The 23,354-nt window shown below is 41.5% G+C and overlaps 1 protein-coding gene and 1 non-coding gene across 2 annotated transcripts in view; both read left to right on the top strand.

The window, feature by feature from the left end:
* The window catches only part of LOC128684422 (uncharacterized), a 205,428-nt gene extending 184,154 nt beyond the window's left edge, over positions 1 to 21,274 (top strand). The window contains exons 3-5 of the mRNA XM_070089366.1: positions 3,364 to 3,508; positions 14,947 to 15,045; positions 20,154 to 21,274. Coding sequence (XP_069945467.1) covers positions 3,364 to 3,508; positions 14,947 to 15,045; positions 20,154 to 20,411 — 502 coding nt within the window. The 3' untranslated portion in view covers positions 20,412 to 21,274. The remainder of the gene's footprint in view (positions 1 to 3,363; positions 3,509 to 14,946; positions 15,046 to 20,153) is intronic.
* TRNAP-UGG (transfer RNA proline (anticodon UGG)) lies at positions 636 to 707 on the top strand. The gene has a single exon. It is a non-coding gene; the product is annotated as a tRNA-Pro (tRNA).
* Positions 21,275 to 23,354: the final 2,080 nt, after the last annotated feature.

A 23,354-nucleotide genomic window follows, 5' to 3' on the forward strand; every position in this document is an offset into this window, starting at 1 on the left:
CATCCTGGGTGTTAGTGGACTGGTGTGGGTCACATCCTGGGTGTTAGTGGACTGGTGTGGGTCACATCCTGGGTGTTAGTGGACTGGTGTGGGTCACATCCTGGGTGTTAGTGGACTGGTGTGGGTCACATCCTGGGTGTTAGTGGACTGGTGTGGGTCGCATCCTGGGTGTTAGTGGACTGGTGTGGGTCGCATCCTGGGTGTTAGTGGACTGGTGTGGGTCACATCCTGGGTGTTAGTGGACTGGTGTGGGTCACATCCTGGGTGTTAGTGGACTGGTGTGGGTCGCATCCTGGGTGTTAGTGGACTGGTGTGGGTCGCATCCTGGGTGTTAGTGGACTGGTGTGGGTCACATCCTGGGTGTTAGTGGACTTGTGTGGGTCACATCCTGGGTGTTAGTGGACTGGTGTGGGTCGCATCCTGGGACAAAACTGACCTAATTTGCGGGAAATGCTCAACATAACTAGCAACTTTCTATATAGTAGTATGTCACTGATGTCAGCTATGGTCTGTATACCTTGTACATGTACTGGTAGTAAATAAAGATATTATTATTAACTTTATTATGCATTATTTACTGACAATATATATACGTATTTAAAGTTTATAAATGAAGAGATATAGTATACGCCCACGGCCTGTTGGTCTAGGGGTATGATTCCTGCTTTGGGTGCAGGAGGTCCCGGGTTCAAATCCCGGACAGGCCCGTCTGTTTTTTCTTTTTATCTTAAGTATTTTTTCGTTGACGTTACGTTAGTGTTTTTAATAGTTTTAAACGCCATTATTTGTCGTCTGCCAGTTGCTCGCTTGAAATGACCAATTGTATCTGTAATCTATTATTGCTTTCATGGGGAGCTCTAAACCTGTAGGTCTTACTCTGTTTTAATTATAGTTTGCATCAACTCTAAGTTCTGTATCATTTCCAATTTCTAATTGTCAAGACGTTGAGAAAAATAAGATTAAAACAATGAAAATCACAATGGAAATAAGTCGCAGTGTGACTGTTGGTTCATTCTTAGCTAAGTCTTTATAATTTATCACTAGTAAGTCATTCAGCACAAGACTTAGTGAAGGCTCGATCCTTTGTCAGCTTCCTCATTGTACTCGCTTACAAGAAGCCAGAACTTCCTGCTACTGTGGTCCACCGTAGGACCTGGACAGCTTCAGGGGCTATAATATAACAAAGAACCGTATTCTCCTATATGTGGTTGCTGGGCTTGAGTCACAGCTCCTGACCCCGCCTCTTCGTTGGTCGCTATTAGGTCCACTCTCCAGATTGCTCCGCTTCCTGACAGCTCTAAGGCTGAAGAAATACTTCCTAACCTTCCTACGATTCTTCTGAGTTTTCAACTTCTAGCTGTGTACCCTTATTCCTGTGTTCCATCTTTGCAGCATTCTGTCCCTGTTAACTGATTTTCACCTGGCGAATAAACAATTATAAAAACCATGAGCTTCTACAGGATCTCTATTCAATATACGAGCTATAATTGTTGGGGATAATACAACAATGAAATTCTGACGAACGAAGAAGTAGCCTCGTCATTTTGCAGCTGAGGTCTTGTATAATTACTACCAATTCAGAGTCATGTACTTATATCTGGTATATCTATGTGACTCTGATGGGTTAGTCTTATACCCCTTAAATAAATATATTATCATTTCACGTACACTTTTTAAATTGCACCAAAGTGGTTGGGCCACTTACCTTTATATCCTACCTCTCACCCCCCTCCCACCCTTTTCCAATATTTCCATCCTTACCCATCCTTCTTCCTTCCCCATCTCACCAAAGCTCTGGTCTGAACAAGAACAAGAACAAGGTCTTGTGGTCTTCATCAGTGGATGGTGACTGGGGGACCGAGGTCATCCAAACATAGATCAGGAGAACTTATTGGGCTCATCGCCCAATAAGTCACTCAATTTCTTCCCTAAAACAGATAATTACAGATAAACTATCTGTAATTTTGGGAATCTATCCACATACTGCATTAAATAAGTAGTAACTATATAATGTCACAATAATTTATGAAATGATTGTAATATCCAAAGATGCAAGTATTAAGAATATTGTAATCTTTTTTTGTACCTCACGGGATGGCCATTACCACACAGAACATGCTCATCCTAAGTTAGGTTAGGCATGCCTGGAGTATACCTGGAGAGGGTTTCGGGGGGTCAACGCCCCCGTGGCTTCCAGACAAAGGAAGCTGGGCGAGAATTGTTGAGGGTAAGTTAGTTACACAAGTCGCAAAGAAAAAAAAACTACTAGAGAAGATCTTGACGTCACTCAGTGAGCTGGTCAGTAAGAGCTGGGGGCTCCATTGTGACGAATTTCATAAAATAGTGGCAACAGTGAAATTTTCTATATAAATATGAAATACATCCTAGTATAGATTTACATTTAGGCAGAAATCCAGACCACTTGGTTTATTTCTTAACAGTTTTGCTAATATCAACACTTTTCTTAAATAAGGGAGAGGGACAGAATTGAGAAAAGTTAGATCAGAAAATACTACAAAGAAAGTAAGTGTTGTCCAGACATGATATATATGGGTGATAGCGAGTCAGTGTATTCAATGGCCATATACCGATACACAAATAACCCGCATACAGTAGAGACAAGCTTACAACGATGTTTCGGACCGACTTGGACTGCTTACAAAGGCACACAACCTACTCTCCCTACTTTCTACTACCTCTGTTTCTTCTATTCATACTTCCACTACCAGCTTTACCACTACTTATCTTACCTCTCTTGGTCACGTCCTTGTCCCCTCGTCGCCTATGTATATATTGGCCTCCTCACTTTGTACTCATTTATTCGTAGTTGCAGGGGTCGATTCAAAGCTCCTGGTCTTGTTTCTTCGCTGGTCGCTACCACACATATGCTGCTATGTACGATAATTCTATGTAATTGTATTTGTGTATACCTGAATAAACTTACTTACTTAGGTCCACTTTCTCCCTGTTCCACGAGCTTCATCGTATCTTTTGGGTTAGTGTGACTTTGTAAATTATTCATGTCAGACCGAAACATCGTCGTATGCTCGTTTCTCCTAGTTGCGGGTTATTTGTGTAGTGATATCTAGTTCATCAGTGCTAGATTACCACTGTGTATGACGGTAAAATCTGTCTTTATGTCTATCTGAGGGACTGAACATATATTAGAGTCGAGGGATTAATTACGCCAAATTACCTCTCCACTTCTTCAATATCTCCATAATTATTATTATCTCCAATGTCTTTATTTTTTTTATGAGCGCATGACATATATACACCCACAAGACAATTGTAAAATAAACTGTATGTTATGTACTTAAATCCTCAATAAACGTTTATAATGCATTACACACTTTCCTCCAGGTTTGTGGACAACTCTGCTACCTTCAGAGACAACAAGTTTGTGAGCGCCAATGGGAAAGCTTTTGTTAACTTGTGTTCAGTAGAGGAGCTGGTGTGGCATAACAACAGCTTCGTCAATGTCACTACACCTCCCATCAGACTCCAGGTAACCTGCCTGTCTTGTATTTACCGGACAAACGCTAGTATGACTCACGAAATCGTAATGACACGATTGCAAACAAACCATACCACGGGTGGGGTTTGAACCCACGGTCGAAGGCTAGTATATATGTGTGTGTATAATGTGGACTAAGGCTCCACATTATATACACACATACACACACACACAGAGGGGAACAGGAGAGGTGGAGGAGTTACACTGCTCATCAAAAACCAATGGGATTTTGAGGAGTTGGAGAGAGTAGACAGAAGAGAAGCAGGGGACTACATAATAGGAACACTTCAGACCGGAGATCCCAAGGTGGTGATTGAAGTGATGTATAACCCACCACTGAATAGCAGGCGACCAAGACAAAAATATGAGAGCAACAAAGAGAAGGTTGACACACTGGCTGAAGTGGCTAGAAGGGTCTATGTGGGCAGGGCAAAGCTACTGGTTGTGGGTGACTTCAACCACACAGAAATCGACTAGGAAAACCTGAAGCCACATGGGGGCCCAGACATGTAGAGGGCTAAGATGTTGAAGGTAATACTGAAAAACCTCATGTATCAACGCATTAGAAACACTACCAGAGAAAGGAGAGAGAATGAACCAGCAAGGCTGGACCTAATATTCACCTTGAATGGTGCAGATATTGAAGGCATCACATATGAAAGGCCCCTCTGAGCTAGTGATCACGTGGTTCTAAGCTTCGAATATATAGAGTTAGAAGTGGAGAGGGAGGCAGGAAGGGCAAGACAAATGAAGCCAAACTACAAGAGAGGGGACTACACAGGCATGAGGAACTTTGTGCAGGAGGTTCGGTGGGATAGAGAACTGGCAGGGAAATCAGTAAATGAGATGACGGAATATGTGAACCAAGGACAAGCCCTTGGTTAACCCGAAGGTGTAGAGAGGCAAAAACCAAGTGCGCTAGAGAACGGAAGAAGTATAGAAGGCAAAGGACCCAGGAGAATAAGGAGAGTAATCGTAGAGCAAGAAATGAATATGCACAGGTAAGGAGGGAGGCCCAACGACAATATGAAAATGACATAGCAGCGAAAGCCAAGTCTGACCCAAAGTTGTTGAACAGTTGCACGAGGAAGAAAACAACAGTGAAAGACCAGGTAATCAGGCTGAGGAAGGAAGGAAGGGAGTTTACGAGAAAAGACCTTGAAGTATTTACAGTGGAGCCAGAAAGGACTACAGAAAGACGGAGAGGTGGGATACACCAACAAGTGCTGGTCACGATAAATACAACCGAGGTGAAGAGGCTGCTATGCAAACTAGATATCTCAAAGGCGATAGGGCTGGATAACATTTCTCCGTGGGGCCTGAGAGAGGGAGCAGAGGTGCTCTGTGTACCACTAACAACAATTTTCAACACATCTATCGAAACAGGGCGACTACCTGAGGTATGGAAGACAGCAAATGTAATCCCAGTTTTTAAACTACAGACCAGTGTCCCCGACACGTACTGTATGCAAAGTAATGGAGAAGATTATTAGAAGAGCAGTGGACCACCTAGAAAGGAATGAGCTTATAAGTGGCAACCAGCAAGGATTCAGAGACGGGAAATCCTATGTCACAAGCCTACTGGAGTTCTATGACAAGGTGACAGCAGTAAGACAAGAGAGAGGGGTGGGTTGATTGCGTTTTCTTGGACTGTAAGACGGCTTTTGACACAGTCACACAAGAGACTAGTGAAAAGCTGGAGGACCAGGCAGGTATAACAGGGAAGGCACAGCAATGGATCAGAGAATACCTGACGGGAAGGCCATTTATATCCATTCTGTAATACGTTGACCAAAACTGTGCAGCATAATCTAAATGAGGCCTAACCAATGATCTGCAGAGTTGAAGAGCAACCTGAGGCTTCTATTACCTGGAGACCTGGAGTTTACCTGGAGAGAGTTCCGGGGGTCAACGCCCCCGCGGCCCGGTCTGTGACCAGGCCTCCTGGTGGATCAGAGCCTGATCAACCAGGCTGTTGCTGCTGGCTGCACGCAAACCAACATACGAGAGACAGCCAGGCTGGTCAGGAACCGACTTTAGGTGCCTGTCCAGTGCCAGCTTGAAGACTGCCAGGGGTTTGTTGGTAATCCCCCTTATGTGTGCTGGGAGGCAGTTGAACAGTCTCGGGCCCCTGATATGAAGCCAAGGATTCTGTTCGCTTTATTGCGAACATTTATGCACTGTTGTCTTAGTTTTAGATTACTGCTAACCAGAACTCCTAAATCCTTTTTGCAATCAGGAGGATCTGGACAGGCTGCAGGCCTGGTCCAGCAACTGGCTCCTGGAGTTCAACCCAACCAAGTGCAAAGTCATGAAGATCGGGGAAGGGCAAAGAAGACCGCAGACAAAGTACAGTCTAGGGGGGACAACAACTACAAACCTCACTCAAGGAAAAGGATCTTAGAGTGTGTATAATACAGAGCACATCTCCTGAGGCGCACTTAAGCTAATAACTGCCGCAGGACATGGTTAGTTAGTTAGTTTAATATGTTTATTATGCACCCCATACCCATCCTGTGGGCGGTAGTCAAAAGATTACAGAGGTACATAATTGGTCCAGGGACTGGACTCCAAAGTTTTGATAGCTGAGCAAGTTACAGAGGTAATGAATTCACAATTTACAAAGGTAATGAACTCACAATTTACAAAGGTAATGAACTCCAGGTAGGTCTAGTCACAATCATGACAAGTTACAAAGGTATTTACAGATTACAGAGGTACGTAATGGGTCCAGGGACTGGGCTCCCAAAGTTGTGATGGCTGAACTAGGTACAAGGTAATGAACTCACAAGTTACAAAGGTAATGAATACTGTAAGAATGGTTACTTACGTTTATACATGGCTACAATCATGAACAAATTATAGTGTAATGAGCAATTCACACTTCCACACCCGGTCACAACTGTAGTGAGTTATTGGTGCAAATGGACATGGGAGAGGCGCGCGGGGTAGAACGGGGTCCAGTCCCTGGACCCATTATGTACCTTTGTAATCTTTTGACTACCGCCCATAGGATGGGTATGGGGTGCATAATGAAGATATTAAACCAACTAAAGGATATGGGCGACTAGCGAACCTAAGAACAGCATTCTGACATCTCAATAGCGAGAAGTCAGAATGCTATTCTTAGGTTAAAGTCTTAGTGTTATGATAAAAATCGAGATATTGGACAAACATGAAAGTGGTGCACATATGGTGACTGTTAAGAACATAAGAACATAAGAAGGAACACTGCAGCAGGCCTACTGGCCCATGCGAGGCAGATCCAAGTCACCCACCGGCCCAAGGCTAGCCAGGCCAAGGTCACACCCACTTAAGGAAGGAGCACGGCAACAGACCCATCAACACAAGCTAGTCAATTCCAGCTCACACCCACCCACACCCATTCATGTATTTATCTAACCTAGTTTTAAAAGTATGCAACGTTTTAGCTCCTTTGACGGTACTCGGGAGTTTGTTCCACTCATCCACATCTCTTTTGCCAAACCAGTGCTTCCCTATATTCTTCCTGACTCGGAATTTGTCCAACTTAAAACCATTGCTGCGAGTCTTGTCTTGTCTAGACATTTCTAGCACGTTATTTACATCCTCTTTATTTATTCCTGTTTTCCATTTATTCACCTCGATCATATCCCGCCTAATTCTGCGCCTTTCTAGAGAGTGCAGATTCAGGGCCCTCAGTCTATCCTCACAGGGAAGATTTCTGATACATAGGATCAACTTTGTCATCCTCCTTTGTACATTTTCCAGAGCATTTATATCCATTCTGTAATACGGTGACCAGGACTGAGCAGCATAATCTAAATGAGGCCTAACCAAGGATATATAGAGTTGAAGAACAACCTGAGGACTTCTATTATTTGTACTTCTTGATATGAAGCCAAGGATTCTGTTCGCTTTACTGCGAACACTTATGCACTGTTGTCTTGGTTTTAGATTACTGCTAACCAGAACTCCTAAATTCTTTTCACAATCAGTAATATTAAAATCCACATTATTTAATTTATATGTGGCATGGTTATTTTCCTGTCCAACATTTAGACCTTTGCATTCATCTATATTAGACTGCATCTGCCACTTCTCCGACCACTGCATCAGTCTATTCAAATCATCCTGGAGTGCTCTAATGTCCTCATTAGAATGAATTGGATGGTTTATCTTGGTGTCATCAGCAAACTTTCTTATGTTGCTATTTATTCCCTCATCTATGTCGTTTATGTAAATTGTGAACAACAACGGGCCCAACACTGACCCCTGAGGAACACCGCTTGTGACGTGCCCCCACTCTGATTTCTCCTCATTTATGCAAATTCTCTGCTGCCTATTTGTCAATCATGCCTCTACCCAGGAAAAAATTTCTCCTCCTATTCCGTGTGCCTTAAGTTTTCTCAACAGCCTCTGATGTGAGACTTTATCAAAAACTTACTGAAGTCCATATACACAATATCATATTCATTACCATGATCTACCTCCTCAAACACCTTAGTGAAAAAAAAAGTTAATAAATTTGTAAGGCAGGAACGCCCATTTATAAAACCGTGCTGAGATTCATTGATCAATTTATGCTTTTCAAGATTGCTACGAATTGCCTCGGCAATAATTAACTCCATAAATTTTCCCACTATGGAGGTTAGGCTTATTGGTCTATAGCCTTACAGTTATACAAAACAGTGTGTGATGAGGAAGGAAGGCCTGACGAGGCTTTAGGAAAGGTAGGGGGTGTGTAGTCTAAGTGTTTACAGTGAAACATATAGGTGAACAGTATTTAGATAAGGGTAAAGAGGTTTTTGTTGCATTTATGGATTTGGAAAAGGCATATGATAGGGTGGATAAGGGGGCATGTGGCAGATGTTGCAAATGTATGGAATAGGAGGTAGGTTACTGAAAGCAGTAAAAGTTTTTATGAGGATAGTGAGTCTCAGGTTAGAGTGTAAGAGAGACAGAGATTGTTTCCCAGTAAAAGTAGGCCTTAGACAGGGATGCATGATGTCACCATGAGTGTTCAATATATTTATAGATGGGGTTGGATGGCAAGAGGTGTGGGGTTAAAAGATAAAGAATCTAACACAAACTGGGAGTTGTCACAGTTGATTTTTGCTGATGACACTGTGCTTTTGGGAGATTCTGGAGAGAAGTTGCAGAGGTTGGTGGATGAATTTGGTAGGATATGTAAAAGAAGGAAATTAAAAGTGAACATGGGAAAATGTAAGATGATGATAAAAAAATTAGGTAATGAAAGATTGGATATCAGATTGGAAGGAGGGAGCACTGAGGAAGTGAATGTATTCAGATATTTGGGAATGGACTTGTCAGCAGATGGGTCTATGACAGATGAGGTGAGTGGTGCACTGAGGAGTCTGTGGAGACAAAGAGTGTCATCCATGAAAGCAAAGAGGAAAATGTATGAGAGTATAAATATACCAATGCTCTTATATGAGTGTGAAGCATGGGAGGTGAAAGTTGCAACAAGGTTCTCCTTGTTGTTGAGGTGGTTTGGACATTTAGAGAGGATGGAACAAAATAGAATGACTTGGAGAGGGAATAAATCTGTAGTGGAAGGAAGGCAGGGTAGGAGTCAGCTTAGGAAAAGTTGGAGGGAGGGGCTGAAGGAGGTTTTGGGTATGAGGAGCTTGAACTTCCAGCTACTGTGCATGACCATGTTAGATAAGAGCGAGTGGAGACATATGGTTTTTACAATTTGACGTGCTATTGGAGTATGAGCAACATTTATGAAGGGATTCAGGGAAACCAGCAAGCCGGAGTTGAGTCCTGGAGGTGGGAAGTACAATTCCTGCACTCTGAAGGAGGGGTGTTGATATGTCGCAGGAAACACTTATCCTGTTCTCTGACAAACTTTACCTAAACATAAAACACGGACTTGGCACAGCATCTTATATTAAATGAGCTTTTAGATTTTTATTAGAAAAATAGACGATGATTCTGATTTTCTTTCTTATGGACACTGATCCTAACAATGAACGAAGCATGAAAGTTTGGCAAGCATTGCAAAATGGTATTCAATTTTGCAAAGATATGCATGCAGAGAAAATAAAGAAAAATCTTTGCAAATTACAATGTTTAAATCAAATGAAAACTCGTGTTCAGTTATAAACAATAAAATGTTCACTATTTGTTTTTTTCATTTCATTTTAATCCTTTCTAATTCTCAGAGCGTATTAATGAGTATTTCTGGTAACCTTTTAGTAAACAAATTTATGCACGATTATTTTTTTCACCACTACTACAGAAAAAGCGCCCTTCCTCCAAAATTTGCACCAGTCAACTATAGTGATAATATAGCATTTATTGTGGTGGAGACGGAAAAAAAAAATAGAGAAGCTAGATACAGCGATTGATAAACAAAGGTGGAGGCTCGACCGTTCGTCATTGTAGGAGTGCCAGCAGTCGCCGGCTCTTCAACACGCAAGTTATACTTTTGTATCAATCAAATCACATATTACTCGGGTAGATAATTTCCAGTAGATCCTTCATGTGTTAGCTCAAATCACCGACCAGTATGGTTTAAATAAGTGACCCACTGATCAGATCAGATAGACTGGTCCAAACCCTTGACTGGTCCGAACCCTTGACTGGTCCGAACCCTGGACTGGTTTCAAACGGTTTCGTTGTGCACCACCTAGCAGGTTATTAATAGAATATTCAAGAGGTTGCTAGTAGAATTGCAGTAAATCAACCATTCAAATCATTATGAAGCTGTGTGTAGTCTGTGGTCAGTCAAACAAACGGGCTTCCACAAGCATAAATTGTCATTTCTGTGGAAATTGGTGTCACGCCCCTTGTGCAGATATCCAAGAACTAGCTACAAGCAGTATTAAAACAGGGAAGTGTTTTTGGGTATACCCAAATGAGATAAATCTGTGGACTAAAATCACAAGGGTATTAAAAGAGGTCAACATCAAAGCTGCTTTCATAGAAAACCTGGAAGCTTTCTACAACAGATGGGAACATAAAAAGTCCGGGCTGAATGGTACTGCCCTTGATACTGGCCATGTAGTCAGAAACTGTAAGGCTGGAGATGATGTCCTGGTAGTCAGTAAATGGGGGGCTGATAGTGCTGTCCTGGGAGACAGTAATGGGGAAGCTGGAGGTGCTGTCCTGGGAGACAGTAATGGTGAAGCTGGAGGTGCTGTCCTGGGAGACAGTAATGGTGAAGCTGGAGATGCTGTCCTGGGAGACAGTAATGGGGAAGCTGGAGATGCTGTCCTGGGAGACAGTAATGGTGAAGCTGGAGATTTTGTCCAGGTAGTCGGGAATTATACGCAGGAAGGAATACATATGAATGACCGCATAGGGGACAGGAGCCATAGTAGGGAAACAAGTGTAGTCAAAGATAAGATAAAACCAATATTGCAAACTAGAAATACCGCAGGAAATAGCAAACAAGAGGACTCCACTAGCAATAGTGAGGATATATTACCAAAAACAAATGGTGGGAGCTCCATTGTTGGTGCTAGGGAGGATAGAAGTAAGACAGGGAAACATGCACCAACAGGGAATACAGACACAGAAACCCAAGGCAAACGGAAACCAAGCCTGTGCACATACTATGCACTCGGTATCTGCTGGCATGGGAAATCTGGAAAAACAGATGGGACGTGCAACTATGACCACCCTAGGAAATGCCATGCCCATATGACAACAGGAAAATGCAAACTCCCTTCCTGTAAGCTTTTTCACCCTGAACTGTGTACCTCTTCAGTACAGGAAAGACTGTGCTATAACTTAAATTGCCAGGCATACCATCTAAAGGGGACAAAAAGATACAAAACATCCAGGCCATGGGAAAACCTGGGTAGCCACAGCCACTCAAGAGGGAGAGGTTTTTTAGTGCCAGGAAGGAAAAAAAACTGGCAGGAAATGGCAGAAATCGTACACCAAATCCAGTCATTCCTGGAGTGGAACCACAGTCGATGGCCTCCACTCCAAACCGACAGATACAGATACTAATGCCGGAAAAAAAATCCCCCCCCAGTACCAACAATACCACCAGTCCGATAACATTCTTCTTTGCAAATATACAGGGTCTAAAGCCAGCAACAAACAACAAAATACCTTTCATCCGTGGACTGCTTGCAGAGGCAAAGGCAATGTTCGCGGCTTTCACTGAGACCCACATAAAGGATCACTTGGACAACGAAATATGGATCCCAGGTTACAACCTATACAGATGTGACAGAGTGAACAGGCAAAAGGGGGGGGTTGGCCTGTACATTGCAGAGTCACTTGTTTGCACAGAACTGCTAAATGCCTCAAATGATGTAGTGGAAGTTTTAGCAGTAAAGGTCGAGAACCAAAACCTAGTCATTGTGATAGTCTACAAGCCTCCGGATGCAACATCCCAGCAATTCCAGGAACAGCTGTTAAAAATTGACCACTGTCTGGAAAACCTTCCAGCTCCTGCACCCAACATCTTGCTCCTGGGGGATTTCAACTTAAGGCACCTAAAATGGAGGAATATAGCAAATAATATTGTTGCAGTAATAACACCAGGAGGCAGCTCTGATGAAAACTCACACTCACACGAGCTTTTAAATCTCTGCACAAAATTCAATTTAAACCAGCAAATAATAGAGCCTACTAGACTGGAGAATACACTAGACCTCATCTTCACTAACAATGATGATCTGATAAGAAATATCACCATATCAAAAACAATATACTCAGATCACAACATAATTGAGGTTCAGTCATGTATGCGCGGAGCCCCAGACCGACATAATGAGATTAGTCACGAGGGAGCATTCACCAAATTCAACTTCAATAACAAAAACATAAAGTGGGACCAAGTAAACCAAGTCCTAACCGATATAAGCTGGGAAGATATACTAAGCAACACAGACCCCAACTTATGCCTAGAACAGATTAACTCGGTAGCACTCGATGTATGCACAAGGCTTATTCCTCTAAGAAAAAGGAGGAGTAGATGTAAAACAGAAAGAGACAGGCGCTCCCTTTACAGGCGACGGAAAAGAATAACAGAGCGGCTAAAAGAGGTCAATATATCTGAAATGCGTAGGGAGACACTGGTCAGAGAAATAGCAAGCATCGAACTTAAGCTAAAAGAATCCTTTAGGAGTCAGGAATCGCGGGAAGAACTAAAAGCCATAAATGAAATCGAAAGAAACCCAAAGTATTTCTTCTCCTATGCCAAATCAAAATCGAGAACAACGTCCAGTATTGGGCCCCTACTTAAACAAGATGGGTCCTACACAGATGACAACAAGGAAATGAGTGAGCTACTCAAGTCCCAATATGACTCAGTTTTTAGCAAGCCGCTAACCAGACTGAGAGTCGAAGATCAAAATGAATTTTTTATGAGATAGCCACAAAATTTGATTAACACAAGCCTATCCGATGTTATCCTGACGCCAAATGACTTCGAACAGGCGATAAATGACATGCCCATGCACTCTTCCCCAGGGCCAGACTCATGGAACTCTGTGTTCATCAAGAACTGCAAGAAGCCCCTATCACGAGCCTTTTCCATCCTATGGAGAGGGAGCATGGACACGGGGGTCGTCCCACAGTTACTAAAAACAACAGACATAGCCCCACTCCACAAAGGGGGCAGTAAAGCAACAGCAAAGAACTACAGACCAATAGCACTAACATCCCATATCATAAAAATCTTTGAAAGGGTCCTAAGAAGCAAGATCACCACGCATCTAGAAACCCATCAGTTACACAACCCAGGGCAACATGGGTTTAGAACAGGTCGCTCCTGTCTGTCTCAACTATTGGACCACTACGACAAGGTCCTAAATGCACTAGAAGACAAAAAGAATGCAGATGTAATATATACAGACTTTGCAAAAGCCTTCGACAAGTGTGACCATGGCGTAATAGCGCACAAAATGCGTGCTAAAGGAATAACAGGAAAAGTCGGTCGATGGATCTATAATTTCCTCACTAACAGAACACAGAGAGTAGTCGTCAACAGAGTAAAGTCCGAGGCAGCTACGGTGAAAAGCTCTGTTCCACAAGGCACAGTACTCGCTCCCATCTTGTTCCTCATCCTTATATCCGACATAGACAAGGATGTCAGCCACAGCACCGTGTCTTCCTTTGCAGATGACACCCGAATCTGCATGACAGTGTCTTCCATTGCAGACACTGCAAAGCTCCAGGCAGACATCAACCAAATCTTTCAGTGGGCTGCAGAAAACAATATGAAGTTCAACGATGAGAAATTTCAATTACTCAGATATGGTAAACATGAGGAAATTAAATCTTCATCAGAGTACAAAACAAATTCTGGCCACAAAATAGAGCGAAACACCAACGTCAAAGACCTGGGAGTGATCATGTCGGAGGATCTCACCTTCAAGGACCATAACACTGTATCAATCGCATCTGCTAGAAAAATGACAGGATGGATAATGAGAACCTTCAAAACTAGGGAGGCCAAGCCCATGATGACACTCTTCAGGTCACTTGTTCTATCTAGGCTGGAATATTGCTGCACACTAACAGCACCTTTCAAGGCAGGTGAAATTGCCGACCTAGAAAATGTACAGAGAACTTTCACGGCACGCATAACGGAGATAAAACACCTCAATTATTGGGAGTGCTTGAGGTTCCTAAACCTGTATTCCCTGGAATGCAGGAGGGAGAGATACATGATTATATACACCTGGAAAATCCTAGAGGGACTAGTACCGAACTTGCACACGAAAATCACCCACTACGAAAGCAAAAGACTTGGCAGACGATGCACCATCCCCCCAATGAAAAGCAGGGGTGTCACTAGCACGTTAAGAGACCATACAATAAGTGTCAGGGGCCCGAGACTGTTCAACTGCCTCCCAGCACACATAAGGGGGATTACCAACAGACCCCTGGCAGTCTTCAAGCTGGCACTGGACAAGCACCTAAAGTCAGTTCCGGATCAGCCGGGCTGTGGCTCGTATGTTGGTTTGCGTGCAGCCAGCAGCAACAGCCTGGTTGATCAGGCTCTGATCCACCAGGAGGCCTGGTCTCAGACCGGGCCGCGGGGGCGTTGACCCCCGGAACTCTCTCCAGGTAAACTCCAGGTAAACTCTAATGTAATTATATGTTTAGAACGCATTACACTATAACACATTAAAACAATGTTTCAAACAACGCGGCTCTGCAAAGCACCGATCTATTTCGGCACCTATTAACAACTCTATGCACGGCATTCCTGTATTATTAACCACTAGTGAAATATAAAAATAGAGTTTATATAAAAATAATGTAGCGTGTTAGATAAAATTATAATATAATAAACAGTTTTGATTTAGAAGAAATTATCTGGATGTCTAATGACCCACTGCTGTTGAAATACATTCGCTGGATTTAAAGGTTTTGGGAGAAATTGTATATTTGTGTGTACATAGTTATTGCAACTATATTTTGCATTATGACTTATTAGTTCATTCTTGCAGGAACCTGAATGTGAGACGAAAAGGGATTGGCACACTAATATTTCTCTGACTGGTTTGAGCTGCTTAGATTGCGAGGACTTCAGGAACTCAGATGAACAGGTATAAAGTTCTTCATCCATGTTAACTTTCTGAACTCTTCTTACATATCCCTACATATCCCTAGTAATGTCCCTAGTAATGACCCTCGTATTGTAGATAGTCGTAATGACCCTCGGGTAGTAGATAGTCTTAATGACCCTCGTATTGTAGATAGTCTTAATGACCCTCGTGTAGTAGATAGTCTTTTTAGTATGATAATAAAATGTTATCTTCATTATAGAATAATAAGAAAATATTATAACCTTTATATTATAATAATAAGGTAAAAGGACCCCAATGGAAATAAGTCACTCTGTCTGACTTTTTTGGGTTATCCTAGGTTCTCTACACATATGCTGCTATGTATGATAATTCTGTGTAACTGTATTGTGTATACCTGAATAAATTTACTTACTTACTTACTTACTTATCCTCGTTCTAATTGTCTGCACAAGTTTCTTGTCTCACAGTTCCTTCATATTTGTCAAGGTAACTGTCTTCAAGATAATTAAGGTCGACAGCAACAAAGACAGTATACCAAATGCTTTACTATATTAGTATCTCAACCTTCTAACTTAATCGTTACTATTTTCTAATCCATTCATAATTAACTTACAGTATAAAAGATCTGCAACAACAAATTACCTAAAACCCATCGTTACTGAGCACAATTCTGCAGTTATAATGATCAATCAATGATGTTCCAAACAGTAACCCCCCCCCTCCATCACTATTCAATATCTACATTTGCTACTGCCCATGTTTTGTATATATCACATTTAATGTAAATATAAACCCAACCATTAAGCTCTTCCTAGAGGACTACAACAGATAAGATACAAGAAGGAAATATCTCCTTGATATCCCACAAGCTCGACTCAACATAAACAGAGATTCCATACACGTTTTAAAAGACCAGAAAATATGGAACATATCCCTAGAAGATTCTAAGAGTTTTTTACCTAAAATAGTTATTACATTTAACTGTCTTATCGGCAGACAACTTAAAGACTAAAATTTTTAAATTCAACTTATTTTGTGCCATTTGCAACAGTTTAATAAATATTTATCACTTAATATACGCTATTTAGTATCAAACAGTAATCTTACAGAGGCAAAGTGAGGTCTAGCTCTTGAAGTGAAGCTTCTATATATTATTATAAACTAGTCTGGAAATTTTATAGGGCTATCAAATGCATCTATGATATAAGGTGGCCACAGGAACGGCACTCTAGTTCTAAACTTGTAAAATATGAAAGAAATCCTCGACAGCTGTGGAAACGTCTAAAAGCCCTTGGGCATTAACAAAAACTTATAGACCATCCTAACATTGTGCTAAATGTTGGTGACGAAACATGACCCGAAGCTTCTAAGAATGAAAAATTGCATCACTTGATAATACGCAAATGTTGCATCATTAGTTAGTTTTGGACGCATTTAAGAACTTGAATATAGACTCGACTATTTTCAAAACTTACTTGAGTAGTATAGGTGTTTCCTCAAACATAAACATTAATAAATTAATAAATCTTAATAAATTAATAAATATTAATAAATTAGTAAATATTAATTAATAAATATTAATAAATTAGTAAATATTAATTAATAAATATTAATAAATTATAAAATTAATTAATGATTAATACCTGGAGTATACCTGGAGAGGGTTTTGGGGTCAACGCCCCCGCGGCAACTTGAAACTATTGCTGCGAGTCCTGTCTTGGCTGGAAATTTTCAGCACGCTATTTACATCCCCTTTTTTTATTCCTGTTTTCCATTTATACACCTCGATCATATCCTCCCTAATTCTACGCCTTTCTAGAGAGTGCAGATTCAGGGCTCTCAGTCTATCCTCATAGGGAAGATTTCTGATATATGGGATCATCTTCGTCATCCTCCTCTGTACGTTTTCCAGAGCATTTATATCCATTCTGTAATACGGTGACCAGAACTGAGCAGCATAGTCTAAATGAGGCCTAACCAAGGATATATAGAGTTGAACAACCTGAGGACTTCTATTATTTATACTTCTAGATATGATGAGTCATGGTACATGATGAGGTTTCGCAGAGGGCGCCTGTGACCAGTGGGGTCCAACAGGGGTCAGTTCTAGGACCAGTGCTATTGATGGTACATGTGAACGACATGATGGAAGGGATAGACCCAGAAGTCTCCCTGTCCGCAGATGATGTGAAGTTAATGAGGAGAATAAAATCAGTTGAGGATCAGGCAGGACTTCAAAGAGACCTGGACAGACTGGACACCTGGTCCAGCAACTGGCTCCTCGAATTTAACCCAGCCAAATGCAAAGTCATAAATATCGGAGATGGGCAAAGAAGACCGCAGACAGAGTATAGGCTAGGAGGCCAAAGGCTGCAAACCTCACTCAAGGAGAAAGATCTTGGGGTGAGTATAACACCGAGCACGTCTCCTGAAGCACACATCAACCAGATAGTTGTGCAAGACAGGTATACAATACCGACAAGATGAAAGTTAAGACACTTGTGCAACCAGATGTTGCACAAGTGTCTTAACTTTCATCAACCAGATAACTGATGCGGCATACGGGCGCCTGGCAAACCTGAGAAGAGCGTTCCGATACCTCAATAAGAAATCGTTCAAGACTCTGTACACCGTGTACGTCAGGCCCATACTGGAGTATGCAGCACCAGTTTGGAACTCACACCTGGTCAAGCATGTCAAGAAATTAGAGAAAGTGCAAAGGTTTGCGACAAGGTTAGTTCCAGAGCTAAGGGGAATGTCCTACGAAGAAAGGTTAAGGGAAATCGGCCTGACGACACTGGAGGGCAGGAGGGTTAGGGAAGACATGAAAACGACATACAAAATGCTGTGAGGAATAGATAAGGTGGACAGAGACAGGATGTCCCAGAGAGGGGACGCAGAAACAAGGGGTCACGATTAGAAGCTGAAGACTCAGATGAGTCAAAAGGATGTTAGGAAGTATTTCTTCAGTTATAGAGTTGTCAGGAAGTGGAATAGCCTGGCAAGTGAGGTAGTGGAGGCAGGAACCACACATAATTTTACAGCCCCCATCTAAATATGTTAAACTATCATGGTGACACCATGTAACTCTGTCTAAAGTCTATTTTAAATGGGAAATAATATCCCTCTCCCCTACCCTAACCTGAGCTCCACTATCCTTAAGATAAGATAAGATAAGATAAGATTTCGTTCGGATTTTTAACCCCGGAGGGTTAGCCACCCAGGATAACCCAAGAAAGTCAGTGCGTCATCGAGGACTGTCTAACTTATTTCCATTGGGGTCCTTAATCTTGTCCCCCAGGATGCGACCCACACCAGTCGACTAACACCCAGGTACCTATTTGCTGCTAGGTGAACAGGACAACAGGTGTAAGGAAACGTGTCAAATGTTTCCACCCGCCGGGAATCGAACCCGGGCCCTCCGTGTGTGAAGCGGGAGCTTTAGCCACCAGACCACCGGGCCACACAAAACTTTTAACAGCTTTAAGTTACCTACCACCTATTCCATGCTCTTGACACATATGCCATGTTGCTCCCCTATCCACCCTATCATATGCTTTCTCTAAATCCATAAAGGCAACGAAAATTTCCTTACCTTTATCTAAATACTGCTCACTTATATGCTTCAATGTAAACACTTGCTCTGCACATCCCCTACCCATTCTAAAGCCTCCTTGTTCATCTGCGATCCTGTTCTCGGCTTACCCTCAATTCTTTCAACAGGCTTATTCCTGTCTAATTCTTACTTTTTATCCCCCTTTCCTTTATAAAATGTAACTATGCACACTCTCTACCAATCCCTTGGAACATTTTCCCCATTTACACATTTACTGAACAAATGTACTAACCATTTCAAAACTATATCCCAACCTGCTTTTTGCATTTCTCTAACATTTCTAATGGAAACTCCTCATGCACTGATTCCACTCTTTAATGATGACATACATAACTTGAGAGAGATAGAGATAGATAGATAGATAGATAGAGAGAGAGAGAGAGAGAGAGAGAGAGAGAGAGAGAGAGAGAGAGAGAGAGAGAGAGAGAGAGAGAGATGGTAATGCTGGTGCAGTAGTAAGGATGAATGGGAGGGTGTTGGCACCTGGAGAAGTTGATATCTTTGGGGTGAAATTTGACTCCAAACTAACCATGAAGAACCATGTTGTAAATCTTGCAAACAAGGCAGCCAGAAGCTTACAGCACTTCGCCATATCTCGCATCTGCTTGACAGTAGGGGCTGCAAGATTCTGTACGAGGCACAAGTACGCTCACATCTTGAGTATGCTCCACTTTCTTGGTTTGCCTGCCCCCCCCCTCTCATCTGCGACTGCTTGACAAAGTAGAGAACAGAACAAGACGTCTCATCTCTCGCCTGGACACATCCTGGATAGACCTGTCATTTCAGCAGAGCCTTCAACACAGGAAGGATGTGGGTGGCCTTACTGTTATGTACAAGGCCAATATTGTCAAAGTACCACACTTAGATCCACTTTGAGGACAGCGTGAAACAAGCTTTTATGCCACAAGACGGGCAGAAAGCAGCAACTTCACTCTGACTGTACCCTTCTCCAGAACATCACTCCATCTGAGATCATACATACCCAGGATGACTCGAGTATGGAACACATTCGTACAGCATAATGATGTCAACGAGATAAAGTCAGTTGATCAAATGAAAATGCTGGCCCACAGATGGCTCCAACTTCATCCTGCTCCCTACTTGTATGTTTCATAACAATAAAAATGGTTTCAAATGAGCTGATGTAGGTAACAGCTCTTAGCTTGCCAATAAAGTTAGGAATCCTTAACCTGTAAATAGCTTGTCAATAAAGCTAGGGATCCTTAACCTGTAAATAGCTTGTCAATAAAGCTAGGGATCCTTAACCTGTAAATAGCTTATCAATAAAGCTAGGGATCCTTAACCTGTAAATAGCTTGTCAATAAAGCTAGGGATCCTTAACCTGTAAATAGCTTGTCAATAAAGCTAGGGATCCTTAACCTGTAAATAGCTTGTCAATAAAGCTGGGATCCTTAACCTGTAAATAGCTTGTCAATAAAGCTAGGGATCCTTAACCTAACCTTGTCAAACTCTGTGTAAACAAAAAAAATCATGTCTTTATGTATTGCAGACGTGTGCCATCTACCAGAGTGGATACTGCACTTCCTGCACAGAGCATTTCGACAATTGTTACAAGCCACTTCTCTCTTACCTGATTCTTGAACAATGTCAAGACTCACACCCGAGTATAGCAGCGGAGTTAGCACAAAACTGTAACTTGGACCAGTCAGCCAAGCCACAACCCAGACTCTTAACTGGTTCAGCTACCAGTCTCATCCCACTCTCATTGCTTCTCGTGGCGGGTATATTTTTCTCAGTAATTAATTAGATAATCTTTTAACCAAAATAATAAATGTAATGATACTTTTATTGGTCATATTTGTAGCATATGATCGCCGTAGTGCAATGATCAATAAAAATATGTATGTCTTTCAGGAATATGAGGCTCGTCAAGTACATTTTTAAGGAATATTAGATTCATTACCCATAATTTAAAACATTTATTTAAAAAATGTCAGGAGTGGGAACATGACCAAGTTTCTTGAAATTTCAAGGTGATTCAAGACCAGCATTATATAACAAGCTATACAAAATGATATTATAGGTAGATTATTCGTATTAATTTTTCCAGAACAGTTAGCGACTTATTCAAATTCAAATTCAAATTCAAAGTTTATTCTCTATAAGGATTACAATGCTGAGTTTACAGAAATTTGGTTATTGTTTGGTTTACATGTAGTAAAATTGTGATTACAGAGTGTACCACTAGAACACTTAGCATGGCTAGGCATTTCGGGCATACTTAGTTTTATTCTTAATTGTAAAATATTACAAATTATGAGGTAAGTTGGTATTATGGCTAAGTGACTAAATACTAGTCTGTGAGTTTAGCAATGTGAATGCTTTTGTTTTGGCACAGTATATAGTTTCAGTATTGGAGTATCACAGGATTCATTATTTTAAGACTGAGATTAATATTTCTGTTTCTGTTTATGGTCAAATGAGTGAGTGTAAGTGTGAACCACCAGGTGGTATTCGTGTAGTTAGTTGACGGGGTGTATCAGGGAGATAAGATGTTTTCTAATGGTAGTTTTGAAGGTGATGAAGGTGTCTGCAGTTCTAGAGTTCTCAGGTAGGGTATTCCAGATTTTGGGGCCTTTGACATACATTGAATTTTTGTAAAGGTTTAGTCGGACACGGGGAATGTCGTAGAGATGTTTGTTTCTGGTGTTATGCATGTGGGTTCTGTCACAACTATCAAGAAAGCGTTTTAGGTCAAGGTTGATATTGGAGTTTAAGGCCCTGTAGATATAGATTGCACAGTAGTAAGTGTGGATGTACTGAACTGGGAGTAAGTTTAGATCTTTGAAGAGTGGGGGGGTGTGCTGCCAGGGATGGGATTTAGTGATTATTCTTACTGCAGCTTTTTGTTGGGTTATTATTGGCTTTAGGTGTGTTGCTGCAGTTGATCCCCAAGCACAAATAGCGTAGGTGAGGTATGGATAAATAAGTGAGTGGTATAGTGTGAGAAGGGCATTTTGTGGCACATAGTATCGTATCTTGGAGAGGATCCCAACCGTTTTGGATACTTTTTTGGCTATATGCTGGATATGGGTGCTGAAATTCAGGTTGTTGTCAAGGTATAAGCCTAGGAATTTTCCCCCATTATTTCTGGTAATTAGAGTGTTGTCAATCTTAATGATAATTTGTGCATCTCCTGCTCTGCTACCAAACATAATATAGTAAGTTTTGTCAGTGTTAAGCGTAAGTTTATTGGCTGTCATCCAAGTCGATATTTTGATCAGCTCCTCGTTAACAATGGTGTTGAGGGTGGCAAGATTAGGGTGAGAGATGACATAAGTCGTGTCATCAGCAAAGAGAATGGGTTTCAGGTGTTGGGATACGTTTGGAAGGTCATTGATGTATATGAGGAAGAGCAGGGGACCAAGGACACTTCCCTGCGGAACTCCAGTATCAAGTGGCCGTGTTGCTGATGCTGTGTCTTTAATGGTGACGTACTGATACCTATTAGTAATGTAAGATTTGAAATAAGCAAGCGCATGGCCTCTTATACCGTAGTGGTCAAGTTTGTGGAGTAGGATTTCATGGTTTACTGTGTCAAAAGCTTTTCTTAGGTCAATAAAAATTCCTAGTGGATATTCCTTATTTTCCAATGCTGTGTAAAGCAGATCTAGCATTTTTATGATTGCATCATTAGTGCTTTTATTTTTCCTGAATCCAAACTGGCAGGGGTTGAGTATGTTTTGAGCCGTTATAAATGAATACAGTCTCCTGTGCATGAGTTTCTCAAAGATTTTGGATAGCAATGGTAAGTTAGATATTGGCCTATAGTTATTTAAGTCTGTAGGGTCACCACCTTTATGTATTGGTGTAACCCTTGCCATCTTGAGTAGTTTCGGGAAGGTGCTAGTCTCTATTGACTTGTTAAAAAGTAATGAAATAGCATGCGAAATGACATGGGCCGCTCTCTTGTACAGTATTGGTGGGACATGAGACAGATTCCCCGAGTTATTTTTAAGTGACTTTATGATCTCAATGACTTCCGTGGGCTCAGTTGGTGCAAGATAGAAGGAATTAGGGAAATTTCCATCTAGGTAGTCCCCGGCATGGGCATTGGTATGTGGGATTTTACTGGCGAGATTAGATCCTATGTTTGAGAAGAAGTCGTTTATCTTGTTAGCTCTGTCAGTGGGATGTAGTGGTGTTTCATTAGGTTTAGTTAGGACAATATTCTTGGTTTTTCTCAGTTTGTGGGTCCCTAGAGTCTGAGAGAGTGTTTTCCAGGTCTTTTTTATATCTCTTCTAGTGTCTGTGAATCTACTGGAGTAGTATAGTTGTTTGGCTTTTTTTATTACTTTGGTGAGAGCTGATGAATAGTGTTTAAGAGTATCTTTGTGTATTAAGCCCTGTCTATATTGCTTTTCATATTGGTGTTTCTTGTCAATGGATTTCAGAATGGTGCTGGTTAGCCATGGGCAACCAAGCTGTTTGTTTGTGATCTGTTTCGTTTTTATAGGACAATGTTTGTTGTATAGTCTAAGTAATTTGTTAAGAAAGATGTCTGTCCAGTCATCAATACCATTGGCCTTGGAGAATTCTGTAGGCCAATCTACAGTCTCTAGGTCAGCTGTGAACTTCCTTACTGAGGCCTCGTCATGGAGTCTAAATGAGACTTTGTTGTATTCAAGTGCTGGTTTACTAATGTTTGTCAGGAGGAAGGTAGGGTAGTGGTCTGTAGTGCTATCTGTGA

The sequence above is a fragment of the Cherax quadricarinatus genome, chromosome 2 (assembly GCF_038502225.1).
Source record: "Cherax quadricarinatus isolate ZL_2023a chromosome 2, ASM3850222v1, whole genome shotgun sequence".
NCBI lineage: Eukaryota > Metazoa > Arthropoda > Malacostraca > Decapoda > Parastacidae > Cherax > Cherax quadricarinatus.